The sequence below is a fragment of the Styela clava genome, chromosome 2 (assembly GCF_964204865.1).
Source record: "Styela clava chromosome 2, kaStyClav1.hap1.2, whole genome shotgun sequence".
Lineage (NCBI taxonomy): Eukaryota > Metazoa > Chordata > Ascidiacea > Stolidobranchia > Styelidae > Styela > Styela clava.
In genome coordinates this window covers 19,704,943-19,723,422 of record NC_135251.1, presented here as the reverse complement: position 1 = coordinate 19,723,422, position 18,480 = coordinate 19,704,943, and the positions used below count along the sequence as shown (strand labels likewise).

General features: G+C 33.1%; 2 protein-coding genes across 2 annotated transcripts; one reads left to right on the top strand and one right to left on the bottom strand.

The window, feature by feature from the left end:
• The first annotated feature begins 6,919 nt into the window (after positions 1–6,919).
• On the top strand, positions 6,920–9,884 carry LOC120335954 (uncharacterized). The gene is made up of 5 exons (XM_078110175.1): positions 6,920–7,065; positions 7,486–7,634; positions 8,537–8,567; positions 8,921–9,049; positions 9,263–9,884. The coding sequence occupies exons 1-5, from the start codon at positions 6,978–6,980 to the stop codon at positions 9,295–9,297; spliced, it is 432 nt and encodes a 143-aa protein (XP_077966301.1). The 5' UTR covers positions 6,920–6,977; the 3' UTR covers positions 9,298–9,884.
• A 1,585-nt stretch (positions 9,885–11,469) lies between these two features.
• On the bottom strand, positions 11,470–17,161 carry LOC120335897 (soluble calcium-activated nucleotidase 1-like). Its single transcript, XM_039403518.2, has 8 exons — positions 17,014–17,161; positions 16,736–16,874; positions 16,143–16,291; positions 15,849–15,982; positions 15,225–15,297; positions 14,689–14,859; positions 14,060–14,379; positions 11,470–12,589 (listed from the first exon to the last, which is right to left on the bottom strand). The coding sequence occupies exons 1-7, from the start codon at positions 17,114–17,116 to the stop codon at positions 14,174–14,176; spliced, it is 975 nt and encodes a 324-aa protein (XP_039259452.2). The 5' UTR covers positions 17,117–17,161; the 3' UTR covers positions 11,470–12,589; positions 14,060–14,173.
• Positions 17,162–18,480: the final 1,319 nt, after the last annotated feature.

Genomic DNA, 18,480 nt, shown 5'->3' with positions numbered 1-18,480 from the left:
CGCATATATGCCCAGACGCTGAACATATCTTAGCAAAAAAAACTTACACGAAGAAGCTATATATGGGGTATCGTTACATTCTTTTCTGAACTTGGGAGACTGAGAAATAAAACTTCAACATCAATAAATACTTTGTGCTCTGCATCTCATCTGATATCCGGTCACTCAATACTAAAGAGATATTCACCCGTGAATACTATACGCAACAACGTGAAAATGTCCAAATGTTTATATTGCAGCTACAAGTGTTAAAAGCAAAGCGTGAAAACCGATAACAAAACTTTGTAGTATAGTTCTCTATTGACTGAACTCAAAACAATTCATTTTACATAGACTGTAATCTTATTGTATTTTTGATGAGTATATATGCCTGGTTTTCATCTCAGAACTTAACATAAATGGTGCGAAAACAAAAAGCAACATTACATTGGCAGGCACAGTGTGAACAGTACCATGACTGACCATTAACCAATTCAAGTTTTCAAGTTATTCAAGTTGAACCAGATGTAGAATTTCACGTACTTCAAGCCGAATTTCAAATTAAAATTTGATTCTGCTGAGCCCCTAATATATATATACAGGAAAAAATTTGCATACTGTAATAAATTTCAAATCTAAAATATGAAGCAATATGAGACAAAAAAGGAGATAATTAGTTCACGAGGTGGATATTCGTGAATAAAAAGCTTAGTTTAACGTATACTTGACAACAAGTTGATTTCAAACCAAACACCACGTTAAACTACAAAAACACAAGTAAGTAGAAATAGGTTTACTTTCCTTACATGCTGAATGCACGGCTAATAATCAACGATAACCATCACTTCTAATATACGATCTTTATCTGAAACTTAGGGAAAATACGCTTATTTTATGAATTAGAAACAGTTATGCACACACGATTACGCCGATGAATGTTATGACATACGTCCATCGTATCCTCATAATTCTTTGCATATAATCATCGTAGAAAAAAAAACAGTTTTAAGTGTCTAGAGTGAACGTACACATGATAAACTCTGTTGATTGTTGATCCTGTTTCCAAGTTCTACTATCATGACTTCGTGTTTTTGATCAGCTTTACCATTTCTTAAAATATTGAAATAAAGATAAAATCAGCGCTAAATTTGCAGTTCACGTTCTTCAGCTTCTGAGAAGATGGTAACTTGTGCTCGATTGACCCAAATTTAATATTGTTCACTATTGCAAATGCCAAAAATTCAAATACGTGTTTAATTTTCATTGACACCAGAACATACTTGCAAAAAATGGAACTATAAATTTGGAAATGGCGAGACTGTAATTCGATTTTTGCTCAGCAAGATTTGTATATAAGGGTTGCAGAACCGCATGATGATAATCACATCAATATCGTAGAAAATATTTTCCCGAAAACCATACAAAAATTGGCTTCACAAGTATGTTAACTAGACCTAAAAACTTGCGAAATTTGCGTTTTAAGGTTGATAAGATGCAAGTTTACAGTGGTATTGATAGTATTTCCTTTTCTCCATCCATTCTCTTTTTCGCTGACCATATAGTCTGACAAAATAATATGTTTTAAGCTAATAATTAGGTGGTAATACCTTCCACTCCATCAGCAGAAGATAGATATTTGGCGTTTTCATTTTATGATTACAAAGCGTCAGTTGATGCGTGCTATCATATAGTTGAAAAGAAAATTTGAGCTCACTTTTTATTAATGCAGTAGACCAGATACCCATTCGTCATTGCCTGACGTAGTTTCCGCCTTATGATTACAACTTTACCAATGATACAAAGAATTGGATGAACTTATTCGCTTTATAATTTTAGTCACACATGTTTCAAAATTTATTAATATTGCTAAAATTCGTTTTTTTTGTCGTCCAGTATCCGATATCTATTGTCACAAGTTTGGCGTTCTTGGTAACAAATTTGATTCAGTTTTCTATGTCAACCCAAGTTAAACTAAGATTAAACCGTGACTGTTTTAGTTGAGCGAGAACAATGAAAAGCATCAAAATATCTACCTAGTTTCATGACAACATTACCAATGATACAGATAATTGGATTAACTTATGTGAAATATAAAACAACAAAGAAATATAGGAATGTTTGAGGACTCGTCCCCATAAAATCTTATTTCGAAAGATATTCACTACTTACTACATACTCACTTAATATTAAACTGTTCACATTTTCATTCATTTGTGTAAAATAAAACAGCGTTATAGATGTATTTCAAAAAATCTGTATAAATCTTTAAAAATGCTAAACAATATAATTGATAAATATTTCTAAAATAAACATAGTAATAATTCAAATGGAGTAGTTTGTATATGAACCTACGATTATTTCATATAGTAGGCCTAATTAAGATAATTGGGCTGGATGCTTTACTATAATTCAAATTGCAGTGCTTAATCAAGTATTTTTGAAATTATTAAATAAAAATTTGGCATTGATCTCATTAATTGAACTATATATACCTGAAATACAATGGAGCCGAAATACGAGATTGCAGCTACACGTAGTAACAAAAGTACGATTAGAAAGACAAGCAGGCATATTGCTCCTTTTTCGATTGCTGTATTGAATATTTTGTTAGTATTTCTGCTGGTTCTTTTTGCTGTGTCAGTGGCAATAAAGATAAATTTATGATTTAGCATTAAAGATGTGCATAGCTATCGATAATATTGATATTTTTTTATTTATTTTTTTATTCACTGTTACATAAGATGTGCAGATTTCGCGTTTTCTTAGACTGTGGTACATCATCACGAAATTATGACGAGAACAGATATATATGCATTACAAGTGCACCCAAGCCATTCTACTTACAGCATAATAAGATCTTTCCGCTGCTATTGTCAATATTAGTCAAAACCAGTGGTTTCCAAATTTTTATTTCGCGACCCTAATTTTCATAAAATCAAAGCTCACATAAACTCGCGACCCCACAATTAAAAAACGTTGAGCAACCTCAGTAATCAGTTCTGTATATAGGTTGAATTACCTCAATGGGAACAATGTACCTGTATGTCGACTGCAAGTGAAGGGTGAACATTGGACCAAAAATATACGAACGAGTCCGGCAATGCGCTGGAAAACGGGAAACTTCGGAAGATTTGATAACTCATGTCATCGTATGAAAACCACAATGTAAAAATCTCTTAGATCAGAATTATAACGTTTTTTTTGGCAAATCATAGACGAACTTGATGAAATGCGGTAGATTGTAAGGGAAGGTATATGATACTTCGGCAATAGTGAGGTTTTGGAGATACAAAGATGCTTCTAAATATACATAAATTTTAAATCTTATTTAGTATATTCTAACAGTGTCTTTATTATTTTCAGTACAATGTTAACATATTACAGATTGCTCTATTATTAATTCTAAAGTAAAACAGGGCATGAAAGTAAAATAGGTAAAACGTGTACGGAAGCACATCTTTCAGGCGCTTTTTATTATGCTAGAACTCGTTGTGTTTTGTGTTTGACTACTCGGAACGCTTCAAAATTATGCAATGCGAATACGACAATATTGCAATACGAAACACGCAGCCGACTCGTAGATTTTTGGACACGTGCGCAAATTAACAAAGCGTTTTCGCAACTGATCGAAACTCAAAGTGTAAATACTTCGCCTGGTAATCAATACCAAACTTGTCAAACACCTAGTTAGGGGCCGATCGCCAAATAAACCATTTTGCTCTGTATATTCCATAACTAAGCGGCTACACTGATACAGAATAACAAACCAATATAATTTCACGCAGCCTGGAAAAGATATCTAATTCGCATAGCAGCGGGTCGGTCAACAACTTATTCGGATGTAACATGATCGAAAAAGCTATAGAAATAATCGATCAATTTTGATGCCGTTTGGACAATAAAGGGCGAGGTATTGCTGAAAAATCCGAAGTTGGGTAATTTTACGGTACTTGCCGACCAGTACAAATTTCACTTTCCAATTTCCAAGTCCTATTCACTTGTGTGAGCATGTTTGACAGAAATTAGGCGACCCCGGAAAATCTTTACGCGACCCCATCCGGGGTCGCGACACACAGTATGGAAACCACTGAGTTGAACTATTGATAGAAAACGTTGTACATTTATACCTTATTCTTACAGAAGAACAAATTGAAACAAACAAATTAAATCAATAAATATAAATCCTCACGCCGAAAATGATATTGCGCAATGTCTTCTTCTTCTTATATTATGAGCGTTAATACCTGTTGCAATATTATAACTACTTGCATCGGCATTATTGTCCTTCATTTCCATCTCCAAGTTCGGAGGTAGATCATATTAAAGAGGTTCCATTTTCAAATTCTCTGGGCATCGACGAGAAGCCTTTAAATAATCTATATTTGAAGTTCCATTAATACCTAGGAATTATCAAAAGGAATTGGTGAATAACATCATTCTATATGTTTCAAAAATTATTCATAAAGCTAAAAAACTTGTCTTTCAGTATCCGATATCTAGTGTCACAAGTTTGGTTTTCTTGGTAAGAAATTTGATTCACTTTTTCATGACAACCCGAGTTAAACTATTATTAAACCGTGACCGTTTTTAGTTAAGTGAGAACAATGAAAAGCATAAAAATGACTACCTCGTTTCATGACGCAGATTCAACACGGAGTACTTACTAAAACTAACTGTCGATATAACTCACATTACCTAGGTTTCATCATACAAAATATTTTTATATTCAGATGTGCGCCAGTAAATGCAATTTCCGAGAATAGTTAGACGTATTGTTTTGTTCCTAAGACGAAGAGAAACATTATATCAATGTTTTTCATGCATTGTATGTCAAGACCAAACCAATCACGAATTGGAGGTTGCTTCAATTTTAACTTCCTCTCAAATTGAAATTTAAGCGTCAGTTTGTCACGTCTGCCTAATAGGATTTGGCAGAAGATATGTTTTTCACATAAAAAAAAAACAAGTTTAAAATTTTTGTTTGCTCACATTTCTGACTTTGTTTTTTAGCCTGATGAAATTCTAATGTGCGGGTTCTATAAAGCTAATGTCCACAACTGAAGCATAACATATTTAATCTTACCTACCTCTAGCTGTTGGAAAATATCTTCTCCAATCAGTTAAGTGGCAAATGCTTAAAATAGGATAAGAAAAATGGTATAACCCAATGCAGCTTATATCTATGTTTTGTTGTGAAAAACCTACTTTCCACGGCCAGTAATCTTACTCCTAGAAGAACATGATGACAATTGCATTGAAGGTAAACGCACGACTTCGTTAATTAATGACGCTTTTATCCACAATTCGGAAGAATATAATTCATTCAATGAAAAGAGAAAAAAATTATTGAAGATACATTAGATTCATGAAACCCACAGTGTATAAAAGTTCACATATAGCGCACGAAATTGTGTTTTTTATCTTCAATTTGAATAAATATAGAGCAATAATAGACATATTACACATACACATATTAGGAAATGGAAACCATAATCAAAACATTGTGTGGTAATATTTCCGTTCGTAAATAACCACAACGCAAATTTTTTACGATTTCGACACAAAATTGCCCAAGCCAGAAATACAACAATTACTACTTGAGATTGAGCACTCGTTAAAATACCGCCTTGATAATATACGCTACCCATTCTGCAATACCTTCGCCGATTGCCTAGCTATAAATTACAAAATACCGTTACCGTTCAGAAGATTGGAGTTATCTCTTAGATATGAAGCACGAACTGTTTTATTAAACATTCGATAATAATTTTACTTTGTAGAAAACTTGAATAGAAAAAGCTTAACATAACATAGCATAACACTGGTTCAATTAAGAGCGTAAGCGTGGCAATTTTCTCAGATAATATATTGCAATTATCACCTTCTGTGGAAAGAATGCATAGACGCTCTAATACCACATAAAACATGCATCGGTCATTTTTTGTATCTATTACAAAGATCGATTCACAAATATTTCTGAATAAAGCATCTCTATCATATCGTTTCGCATGACCTTTATTTTATCGATGTATGATGGTGGAGGTGAGTTTTATTTGGCGCTCACAATTTTTCTTTTATGAAGATTATCAAATTATAAAAATGACTGATATTTTTGTTGATATGATCTTGATATGAAATCTTGTGAAAAAATAAACAGAAAATGTCTACTCGTCATTTTCGAGAAAAACATATGTTCTGCCAAGTCATATGTATAAGCAAACGTGACAAACTGCCGCTTGAATTTCAATTTGAGAGGAAGTTGGAATTTCAGCAACCTCCAATTCGTTATAAGTTTGATCATGAAAAACATTGATATAATGATTGCCGACACCAGGAACTAGGAACTATACAATACGTCAAATAATTCTCGGAAATTGCGTTCACTGGCACAAATCTAAATACAAAAATATTTTGTATGGTTAAACATAGATGGTACTTTACTACGAACTTTACTCACAAATTATTACGACAGTTATCCTTACTGAGTACACCGTATTGAATCACCGTCATTAAACGAGAGGAATAGGCATTCCTATATGCTATGCATTTTTTTCACTTGACTAAAACAGTCACGGTTTAAAATTACTGCAACTCAAATTTAACACTCTTTTGACGGATTACCATATAAATACGATGTAGCTGCAATATTCTACTTTAGGGAAAATAGCGAGAGCGAGCATTTGTATATATATTATATTGTGTAGAATGAATACGCAGCACAAGCTGAGATGGAGAAATGTAATAGCGATGTCATTTTGAATTACCAGGAAGCATGATATTTGCCAGAAAATAATGTTTTTTGTGAGGTAGATTGATGGCCAAAACAGCCTTTTCAACAATTTATTAAAATTTTGTGATAGCCATTGGTTGACATCTTATTTAAATTTCATGTGCGAATAATGTTATTTGCCATTTTTTCTTGGTAATTCCCCGTTATTAAGGGAACTTCAAATATAGATTATTCAAAGTCTTCTCCTCGACAACCAGAAAATTTGAAAATGGAAAATTTTTATGATCTACCTCCGAACTCAGACATGGAAATGAAGGACAATAACGACGATGGAAATATATATAATATTGCAGCAGGTATTGCCGTTCATACTATTAGAAAATAAACATTTTACAAATCATTTGCAAAACCAGAAATGATTCAAATTTTTTGGTAAATATTGTTTTTCAGTTAGAATAGACGACTTCAAAACGTTACTCAGCAATCGTGTAACTAATAATAAGTGCAACTGATACATCCTACTGCGGTGTTAGTAGAAGGGCTTGGATGCACTTGTAATGCATATCAATCCGTTCTTGAGATAATTTTGTGATATCATACTACAAGCTAGCTAAACACGAAATTTTGTTTTTCATCTGCATATCCTATAAAATGATGAATTAAAAATAAAACAATAAACTCTGTCAAAGATGAGAAAAACATCGGTATCACAGATAGCTATGTCTCGTTGACAACGCATCTTCGATGCTAAATCAATAAATTCACTCTCATTGAAGCTGACACTGCAAGAAGAACCAGCATCAATACGAACAAAGTATCCAATACAGCAACAGATAAAAGAGTAATATGCCTGCTCGTCTTTCTATCCGTACTCGTGTTATTATGTACAGGTGTACTCTCGTATTTCGGATTCATTGTATTTCAGGTATATATAACTCAATTATTAATATAAATGCCTAATCTTTATTTAATAATTTTATAAATACTAGAATGCAAATCACATATATATGATTTGAAATATATCCTATGCTGAAATGCTGAAATTACGTCTTTAGTTTTTATGGATATGAATTTCCGTTGAAAATATCGATAAATATAACAAATATTTGACAAAAAAATACCATAAATCCCCTCATGAATATTATGTGCAAAACGAGCCAAATATATCTCGAATTCACCCACCCGAATTATTTATGTCATTCTAAAACTCCAGTGTCTCTGCCTAGATCAGCGCCTGATATAATCGCGTTTAGACCAGCAAATGGCTGTTTTCCCGTGCACCGAATTTCTTGTTTATTTTTTCCCTAACCATGACCAATCAGCAGTAATCCAACAATAACGTAACAATTGCAGTTTGTGTTGGTGTTCAAATACTTCTTTTGCACAGACAGACATTAAATCATGAGTATAAACATTGCCTGATTTTCCATGTTATTTGTCAGTTTTCAGTTGCGTTTCCAAAATCTAGTTAATCCTTGTGATACTTGGTTGGTACACTAGGTATTTGTTTACATTAGCTGTGACGCTAGGTATTTGTAAATAACTGCTTTTTATTCATATTGAATGTTGAGCCTCCGACCCATGCAGTAACCAAGTCTATTACCTGTTCCGGCCAAATCAGGAAACTAATTGCCCACCCGTGTCGTAACCAGCAGTTTTTTTTAATTACTGTAGGAATAGTTATAGGTTAATATACAAACTGCTCCATTTGCATTATTGATATGTTTATTTTTGAAATATTCATCACTATTTTTCATTGTTCATCAATTTTAGAATATACACCTATTTTTCTAAAATACTTCTCCAACGCTGTTTTATTTCTCACAGATGAATAAAGATGTAAACAGTTTATTATCAGGTGAGTATGAAGTAAAAAGTAAATATTTCTAGAAATAAGACTCTACAGAGACAACTTCTAAAACATTCAAATTGTATTTCAGTTTTCAAATAAGTTTATCCAATTATTTGTATCATTGGTAAAGTTGCAATCATAAGCAGAGGACACAAAAATTTCCGTCTTGCAATGGCTGCGGCGCAACTGCATTTATCAAGTGCGAACACATATTCATATATTCACTGTATGAAATACCATGCATCAAATGATGCTTCACAGCCATGAAATGATGACGCCAAATGTCTATCTATCTTCTGCTGATACGGTGGAAGTTATTAAATTATTATTTATTTGTTCAAAACATATTCTTCTGTCAGACTACCTGACCAATGGAAAAAATGAATGGAGATCAGGGAACACTTACAATGAAACTTTAAACTCTCATCTCATCAACCTTAAAACTCATATTTCTTCGTTGAATGAAACGGTCAACACCATATTCGCACGTAAATAAATTTTTGGTTTTCAATTAAATTTAATTAAACATGTGAATCTACTTCTTTTATGGTCTATGACGTATATACTTAAAATGTGGGTATTTGCAATAGTGAACAAAATTGTATTTGAGTCAATCAACCAAAAGTTGTCATCTCCACAAAAACTAAACGACGTAGACTGCAAATTTGTCGCTGATTTTGGCTTTATTTCATTATTTTAAGAAATTGTAAAGCTGATCAATGACACGAGGTCGTGATACTAAAAGTCGGAAGCAAGATTAACAATCGACAGAGTTTATCATGCGTTCGTTCACTCTAGCCACTTAGAACTGTTTTTTTACGATAATTATATACACAGAATTATGAGGATACAATGAACGTATGTCATAACATTCATACGAAGATGAACAAAGGTCGTAATCTTGTGTGGCATAACTGTTTCTATTCCCTGAAAAAGCGTATTTTCCCTTAATTTCTGAGTTTTAGATCAAATTCTGTATATTAATAGTGATAATTATCGTTGAATATTATCAGCGCAATAATTAAGAAAGACTGTAAACCTATTTCTACTTATTTGTGTTTTTAGTTCAACATATTTTTTAGTTTGAAATCAACATGTTATCAAGTTCATACTGACTTAAGCTTTTAGTTACGAATACCCACTTCGTGAACCATTTACTTGCTTTTTTGATTTGCTTGAATTGCTCACATACGCGTGTTACATACGCACAAAAATTATTGATCTCTACATTTTAGAATATTGTGCGAATTTATCATTTAATACAGCTCAATAGAATCAAACTTAAATTTCAAATCCGCTCGTAAAATTCTACATCTGGGATAAAGCCCCCCCCCCCCCCCCCCCCAAAAAAAAAGTAATATTGAATCAAGTAATAGGAAGGCCGCTGCAAAGTTCAGTTTTGGTACTGTGCGGCAATATCACACTAGCTAGTGCCGGTCAAGGTAATGTTGCTTTTTGTTTACATAATCATCAAAACTACAACGAGATTGCAGACTTAGAAGAATTAATTGTTTTGGGTTCAGTCAATACAGAAGCATAATACAACGTTTTGTTAGCGGTTTGCACGTTTTGCGGGTAACACTTAGAGCTGCAATAAAAACAAATCGACATTTTCACGTTGTTTTGTATTCTATTCGCGTGACATGATATCGAATGAGATTTGAGCCACAAAGTATATATTGATACTGAAATTTTATTTCTTAGTACCCCTATAGCTTCTTTATGTTGGTAAATGTTTTTGCTAAGATAGGTTCAGTGTCTAGAAATATATATGAAATGCGCATTTATTTGTATGGCTAAAACGAGATTCTCGCAATGCGCCACGTGAATATTGTGTGTGATTTAAATTTACACAATTCTATCATATTCAAAAACTGTCATATTAAACACCAATATTATATCCTTCTACAGTGTCTTTTTAATAATATGGTATGAAGTGTCCGTAAATCTACCATAGTTATATATCTATCCATTGGTCAAGTTTTTATTCTTTGTTCTTATAATATAATCATATCAAGATTTCAAGAATAAAGAAAGTGGATATTTAATATTAGTGCGTGAGGGTACTGGGCTGTAGCGCTCGAGTCATGGTGCTTAGGCTTGCGGATAAAATGTATCCGTGTAAATGGCGATGAATCACTGCCAATTTCCTGTTACCATTCCAGCACTTTAAATAATTTACTAAAATCAAAATATCTCGTGATATCTTTTTATTACTCTAGCAAAATAGCGCATTGCGTTGAATAGACCTCTAAAGGTTGTAGCCTGTTTGTGATAAATGATTTGTAGAGACCTAACGTTCGTTCGATTGGTATAACCAATTTTATTCATCTTTTGATGTGTTAATACGTACCATTTATATGTCACCACGATATGAAATTAACTGTGCAACTGTCGAACATTTTTTAATTTGTCGACTTTAGCTCAGGGCGCCTCATGATAAGCTTATCTAAAAGATTTTGAGTTATGACAAAATTATTATATTTATTCCCAATACCCCGCCAATTTCCAGATTGAACAATGAACTGAGAATTGATGATTTTCATTGTTGTCTCAAAAATGAAAAAATAAAATCAGAACTGGAGTATTATTCACGAATATCTGAACAAAAGGAGGCAATCGCACATAGTTCGGGAGCGTCATCTCAAGCGTTGCATCCCCGGGCTAGTGTTTGGTGACATATTCCTACGAACTACGACTACGAACATTTTCACGTCCTAACTGAAGAATAGTGGACGAAATACCTTTCAACAGCATTTTGGTGAACGACCCTGCATTAATCTGCCAAGACATAATCTATCAAAACCGCCTTAGACGAGAACGAGAAGAAGTATTATTATACTAATTTGTCCAGTTCATTATCAACAAATGAAAATGCCTGGCATACACGCATTCAGATACACATTCACTAATTCAGTCGCATTTTATTGCCGGAAGAATATGGGAGATGAACATCATTAAAATATTATTATTGCATCCGCACATAAAACAACGGAAAGAATAGTCAATTAATACGGGGAAAACATTCACAAAAAATCACAAAATTACACTCATACTGTAAGTCATGCTGTGCAACCTTTTTCGTAGGCGGGCCAAATATCCATAACTGGGTAAAACCGCGGGCCGCACCTTCATTTAACATAGGCTTTTTGTAGGCACATAATAGTGTCTATATGTTATTGATGTCAAGTCGTCATCATTGGTGGTCTCCTTGCAGAAATGATAAGGTAAACTGTAGTTCAAATATATTGTTACATTCATTTTATACGAATTCGGTAAGAAATTTGCTGCTAGATTCTTTTCCCGACTACTTTTATCCAAATTTGCTTAAATGAAAGTGCTAGCAATTCGATATGGAGTCCCTTTTTGAAAAAAAGATGTAATCGAAAAGTGCCATATTTGAAGCCATGACCTTTTTCAAATGTGGGAAGTTATTTTGGTTGAAATGTTTTCGGTAAAATACGCCAAGATTAATTTCCGAATAATTTGCTGTCAAATCTTATTCTACATTAGATTTGGACAAAATCAACTGATAGACTGAAACCAAAACTCAATTTAGTTTTTGTATCTCTTAATATTAAAATTTTAAACTGCTCTCCAGTTGCGTGATCTTCAATTGCCCGTTCTTACAAGTTCATTAGCGTCTGCTCAGCATTTCCCTTTAAATTTTTTCGCAGTTCAGCAAGTGGCAGCTTTGTGAATCGCGTTGTTCGCTTTGCTGTTAAGACGTTGTAACGTCATAGGTACAGATAACAAATTGGACTCGGATATTAGCCTTGAAGCGCAAGGAGAATCAGATCAAAATAAATTAAAAACTAATTTAGTTAGTTTAGCGCACACCATTCAAAATTGGAAATTCGCTCCGGGCCGCATAATATTCCCTTGCGGGCCGAATTTGGCCCGCGGGCCGCACTTTGCACATCTCTGCTGTAAGTAATTAGTATAGTTAGGTATAATACCATGTTGATGTCACCTACCAATAAGTTACAACAAAATTTTACCCAAAAGTATTATTAGTCCAACATAACCAGAATTTTGCTGTGCAAGTGACATGAGAAGGTAATAGTACTGGTGCCGGTTGAAAATTTTTTAAGAATTTATTCCATATTATCTTTACATATAAGTACTGAGAATAAAAAAAAGTGGATATTTAATATTAGTGTCTGTGGGCACTGTGATGTAGTGCTCGAGTCATGGTGCTTAGGCTTACGGATAAAATAATCCGTGTGAATGGCGATGAGTCACTGATAATTTCCAGTTACATTTCCAAAACTTCAAATAATTTACTAAAATCAAAATATCTCATGATATCTTTTTATTACTCTAGCAAAATTGCACTCTGCGTTGAATGGACCTCTAAAGGATATAGCTCGTTCGTGATAGATGAGGTATAGAGAACTAACGTTTGTTCGATTGGTATAACCAATTTTATTCATCTTTTGATGTGTTATTGAGCATCACTTATATGTCACCACGATATGTAATTGTCTGTGCAACTGTCGCACATTTTTTGATTTGTCGACTTTAGCTCAGAGCGCCTCAAGATAAGCTCATCTAGAGGATATTGAGTTATGCTAAAATTATAATATTTATTATTAATATACCGTCAATTTCAAGATTGAACCATGAATTGAAAATTGGTGATTTTCAATGTTATCTTCAAAAATGAAGAAATAAAATCACAACTAAAGTATTAATATTCACGATCAAATATCTAAACAAAAGGAGGCAATCGCTGTAATCTCAAGCGTTGCATGACAGGGTTAGTGTTTTGTGACATATTCCCAGGACTCCAAACATTTTCAGGTTCAAACTGAAGAATAGTGACCGGAATACCTTTCAACAGCATTCTGGTGAACGAACCTGCACTAATCTACGTAGACATAATCAATCAAAACCGCCTTAGACGAGAACGGGAAAAAGTATTATTATTGGTCAACACCAAGCTCATTTATGTTAATTTATTATTTTCAACAAATGAAAATGCCAGGCATACACGCGTTCAGTTACACATTCACTAGTTCAGTAGCATTTTATTGCCGGAAGAATATGGGAGATGAACATCATTAAAATATTATTACTGCATCCGCACATAAAACAACGGAGTGAATAGTCAAAAAATTACGGGGAAAACATTCACAAAAATTCACAAAATTACACTCATACTGTAAGTAACTAGTATAGTTATGTTGTTGTAACCTACCAATAAATCACAGTTTTTTTTTAACCAAAAGTATTATTAGTCCAACATACCAAAAATTTGGGGCTCCCGAAGTATGCGAACCAAGATGGCGGACATCGGAATGTAATATGTGTACTAGGTTAGGGTTAGGCCATAATTTTAGGTATAAATACTACGGGAGGCTCTTGGCTAGTCTTCGAAATGATAATAGGACTAAAATAAGGAAAATTGGAAAAAAATTATCGCCTAACCCTAACCTGTTACCCATGTTACGTTCCGATGTCCGCCATCTTGGTTCGCATACTTCGGGAGCACCAAAAATTTTGCTGTACAGGTGCTATGGAAAGGTAATAGAACTAGGACTGGTTGAAAAAGTTTTAAGAATTCATCCCATTATATCTTTGCAAAAGTGCTCCCGTTGTTCAAAATTTTATATAAATTCGATTCCTTCGTATTTCATTGTAGTAGAAAATTCTTTGTCATCCATGAGTATTTCTCCGTCTACAGTGAACACAAAAAGAAAAGATCTTTGGGCATCGTCAACTTCTTCTGATTTGATCGCCAATATCACGGAATCTTCTGTTCCAGGGATGAACTTGAAGGTTGAAAATCCACGTGTGTTGTGTTTCAACTCTCCTAAATAAATTGTATAATTTGCTACGAACGGAGTTGAATAGTACGGCTGTTTACATTTTCACTATTGATCGTTGAATTATAATATAGAAGTTATAATTTTTGACTTCAAATAGTAAGTATATTTTTCGTGTTTTACTCAAAGATGTAAATTCAATTCATTCATTTTGGGCTTATCTTAAAACAGTGTTCACATACCTTGTTCAGATTTTCCACTATTCGAACGGAGCAGTAAATACATATAGATGTTACGTTGGGGAAGGAGTAACAGAGACATCGCTCCCAATGTTAGTCGTTTATACTTGTACTTACCTATTTTTACTACTTGAATATCTGAAAAATCCGCAGAGCATCTCAGCATAATGTTGCCAGCTCTCTTTTCATCAAGTTTATAATGGTATGGTTCTTTACTGACTTTACGAGGCAGGAAAAACCATTGCTTGTGTTTCTCGCTCCAGACACCAGACTCGTGAACTAAATATCCTAGGAACATCAAAATAAAACATTTTAAGAACAAAACGAAAAACAAAATGAAAATGGTAAATTGAGTACCGTTTGGCGCGATGACGTCTAACAGCAAACCAAGTTTTTTACTATTAATTTGTATAGATCCAAGCACATCCCATTGTATAGTTCCTAAGTCGAGTAAACACATATTCTACACGTATATTTGTTCGGGCACTATATCATGTTATTAAAAATACTGAACCTTCTTCCATACAACTATTCTTGATATATAAATGGCACAAATTTTTCTCATAAAGATGAAACGAATTTCATCCGCACTTTCATCCGCACTTGATGATATGTTCTGGTTTATAAATACAAAATCCTAGAATCAGGCATACCTGGATATTCACAGCCTGCAGCGGCTCTCATTGCATCGTAATGTGAAGCCCAGTTTTCATGGACAACAGCACCCTGGGAAAAATTATGTATGTGTAAACAATTATATACAATAAAAAAATATTCACAAAAGTCAAAAAATTTCAATCACACCAATTTACAGATATAGTTGGTGATGTCCATTGTTCACAAATATCACAATTCTTTTTAATTTTTTTTTTACCATTTTAAAATCAAATATTTACGAAGCTACTTGTTCTTAAATTTTAAAACGACACAAACTTTTTGGTAGCGTAGTTAATTATTAATTGATGTGTACTTTTTAATATATATATATATTTAAGTCCAACAATCAAGAGCCATTTCGGACATGATAAATATTTGCTTACGTTGGAACACAAATATACGACAAATAATTTGAGGTGTACGTGACAATCAACATAGAAATAATACTGACTTTACTGGCTAAATGGTTTTCTTTTAACTGAATTATTTTGCTCAAATTCGCATATTACCCAAAAGCGTTGCAAACCACTTCAGAGATACGGAAAAAAAAATCAAGCACAATCATCAGTACTCAAATACTGTTCCCAATCTAACTAAAGCTAGTTCTAATTTGTTCAAACCTCTTGATTCAAAATTTTAACCCATTGGTAGTTTTTATTAACAATCGATTTTCCGTCTCGGCTCATAAGTTCTCTTCCATGGCCACCAACGTACAATTTTTCATCTTTCATTGACATCCATTCTCCTTTGAATCCTGAACAATGAATGTTATTCATTTTGAAAACTGAACAATTTTATACACTGGCAATAACTTGAAATAGGTCGAAAACATACATTTAAAAGGCAATTTGACAACAGTTATTACCCAATCTAAGTAAATCTGTAATAAAAACATTAAACACATCTTCTTATACCTCCTCGCTCTTTTCCATTTCCATCTGACAATATCGCCCAAGGTACTGCCTTCCCATCTACAATATGGAACACGATGCCAGTCCGATCATCAACCGTGTAAAGTTCTCCGTTGTAGACAACCAGTTCCGAAAGTTCCATACCACGTCCACTAGAAGAGATTGAATTTTTTCAAAAAACTATTTTTCACAGTGACGGCTCACTTGTTAAATTTTGATAAAAACTAGCTTTCACAAAAACCTTTAGTTTGCTATTTCCTGGGTGTGTTCTATTTCATTAGTGCTAAAGTGCCCCAATCATTTAAGTTTTATTCATACTTTATTTTCGACCGGCGCCACATTTTATATTTTTATTGGAGTTTGGTTTGATGTATGCATTCATTAAAAGGTGAGTCTAACTAGCGATTCCACTTTTACATTGGAGGGATCGATGGGCTGCTTTGAGCAAGTGAAGATAAAACATATCACATACGTTTACTATTATTAATTAATTAACCCACTAAATAAATAGTAATATAAATTTTTCGAAAGCTCAGAATCTCGTAAAATTTTTCATCATTAAGATATGTCTTACATAAAAATATAACGATATCTACCCTATAGAATATTCTGAAATTAAAGTAGTTGCTGCTTCAACATTCTGCAACGTAATGTCCACTTTTCTTGTCGCGTAATCATACACCAAAGTTCCTTTCCTTAATAAACTTTTCCAAACTGTATTTCCGTCTTGTACCACTGCAAACAACATTAACGCAATGTATTTCTACAGCAGCAAGTTATAGAACGATTCCATGGATTACATTTGTTTTTTGGTCAAAATTTTCAGTGAATGAAAAAGATTATGAAATGTAAATGTAAATTTCAAACATACTACCTTTTGCGTCTTTATCTAAATCTGTGATCAATCCAATTTCAAATATAGTTGAAGTTTTGCTTTCGGTTGGGTTGGTAAGTGGGTATTTCTTATTGTATTCCATTTTACTATGTACTTTCCTAAGTACTTATGGTTTAAAATTAAATATCTGAAAAAATAAATGCTTTGTTACGTTAGACACAGAATCTAGTTACATAATATAGTTACTACTAAAAAGTATTAAAATAAAAAAGAAGAAGAATCATAATAATTTCACAAGTAGGAGAAATAAGTAATTCCATATGTTTTGCTTACATGGGCTGTCAAAAGATTATAGATGACATTTTGCAATCAAAGCCTAATTATTCATTTTTTCCTCCTCAATTTTTTTCAAATTTACAACGGATAGTGCATATTGAAATGATTTTTCTTGCTGTAGCCTGTAAGGGCTTTATTGAGATAATACTCCAACACTAATTTATATGATGATGCTTCTACAATATTGACATTAACACATGCAAAAAGTTGTAAGCATTAACAATATATATTCTTTTCTATTAGGATTCTTATACTAAAAATAATTATTTGCCGAGTATACATTTCAGTCCGAAACCCGTTTTATATGGATACTATAGCAAAATGAATGTGATAAGCAATGTTGGTAAATACGGCCCAGTTTTGTCGCAGCGTGGGTGTAGAAAACGGTAGAGTAAATATCAATATGTATAAAGTAATAAAAGTATCGTCATCCAGACAACTGTATAAACATATTGTAATATATTTACAGATTGGTATACTTACGACCAAACATTTTGCAAAATTAACTAGAATAGTACGATTGATATTTCTCTTACATTCTGATTAGTCATTGGAACTACAGACAGAACGCATCTCGGCGAGAGGTTCTGCGATTCGTTTATTTTATTCCTGGATGATGCTATTTTGACACAAGTATCGAAGGGAATTACCATGATATAATTGTAAATTCAATGCACTTTTTAGCAGAGTATGGAAAACAAATGAAGCAGTGTCAGATAACCTTTAAAATTCTTTTCCCTTTGAAGATGATTACAACATTCCAGCTAAAATTTCACTTTGAAAACGAGCGTCTTACCAAAATAATGTTACATATACCTTTAACGTGTTATTTGAAATCTGAGGTAAATAATAAAATCTGCCAACGATATCAGCATAAATGAGTTTTACTGGAGAGTGAATGAAATGAGAATTGAAATTAACGTCGCAGCAAAGTTTTTTGGCAAATGCAATTCTTTCTAATTTAATAACTAAAACAGTAGCAATTACTCTCCATCTAAGTGGTTTCTAGAAAAACAATTTTATTTTTATTTTTTTTGCCATCAAAGATATTTGATACCTTTCGGATCACTCGTACACTCGAACTGAAAGTTTTGTCGCAAACCCAAACGCACTTCGGTTTTATAGGAGATTATTGTTTTCTACGTTTCTTTTTTCCCAATCTACGTAATT

Excerpts from the sequence above, each read along its gene's own strand:
- LOC120335897 (XM_039403518.2), bottom strand. The coding sequence starts at position 17,116 with ATGGAATACAATAAGAAATACCCACTTACCAACCCAACCGAAAGCAAA. Across the intron at positions 16,875-17,013 it reads TTTAGATAAAGACGCAAAAG|TGGTACAAGACGGAAATACA; the intron begins GTAGTATGTTTG and ends TGTTGTTTGCAG. Across the intron at positions 15,983-16,142 it reads AAATGGAAAAGAGCGAGGAG|GATTCAAAGGAGAATGGATG; the intron begins GTATAAGAAGAT and ends TTCATTGTTCAG.
- LOC120335954 (XM_078110175.1), top strand. The coding sequence starts at position 6,978 with ATGGAAAATTTTTATGATCTACCTCCGAACTCAGACATGGAAATGAAG. Across the intron at positions 7,635-8,536 it reads TCGGATTCATTGTATTTCAG|ATGAATAAAGATGTAAACAG; the intron begins GTATATATAACT and ends TATTTCTCACAG. Across the intron at positions 8,568-8,920 it reads TGTAAACAGTTTATTATCAG|ACTACCTGACCAATGGAAAA; the intron begins GTGAGTATGAAG and ends TTCTTCTGTCAG.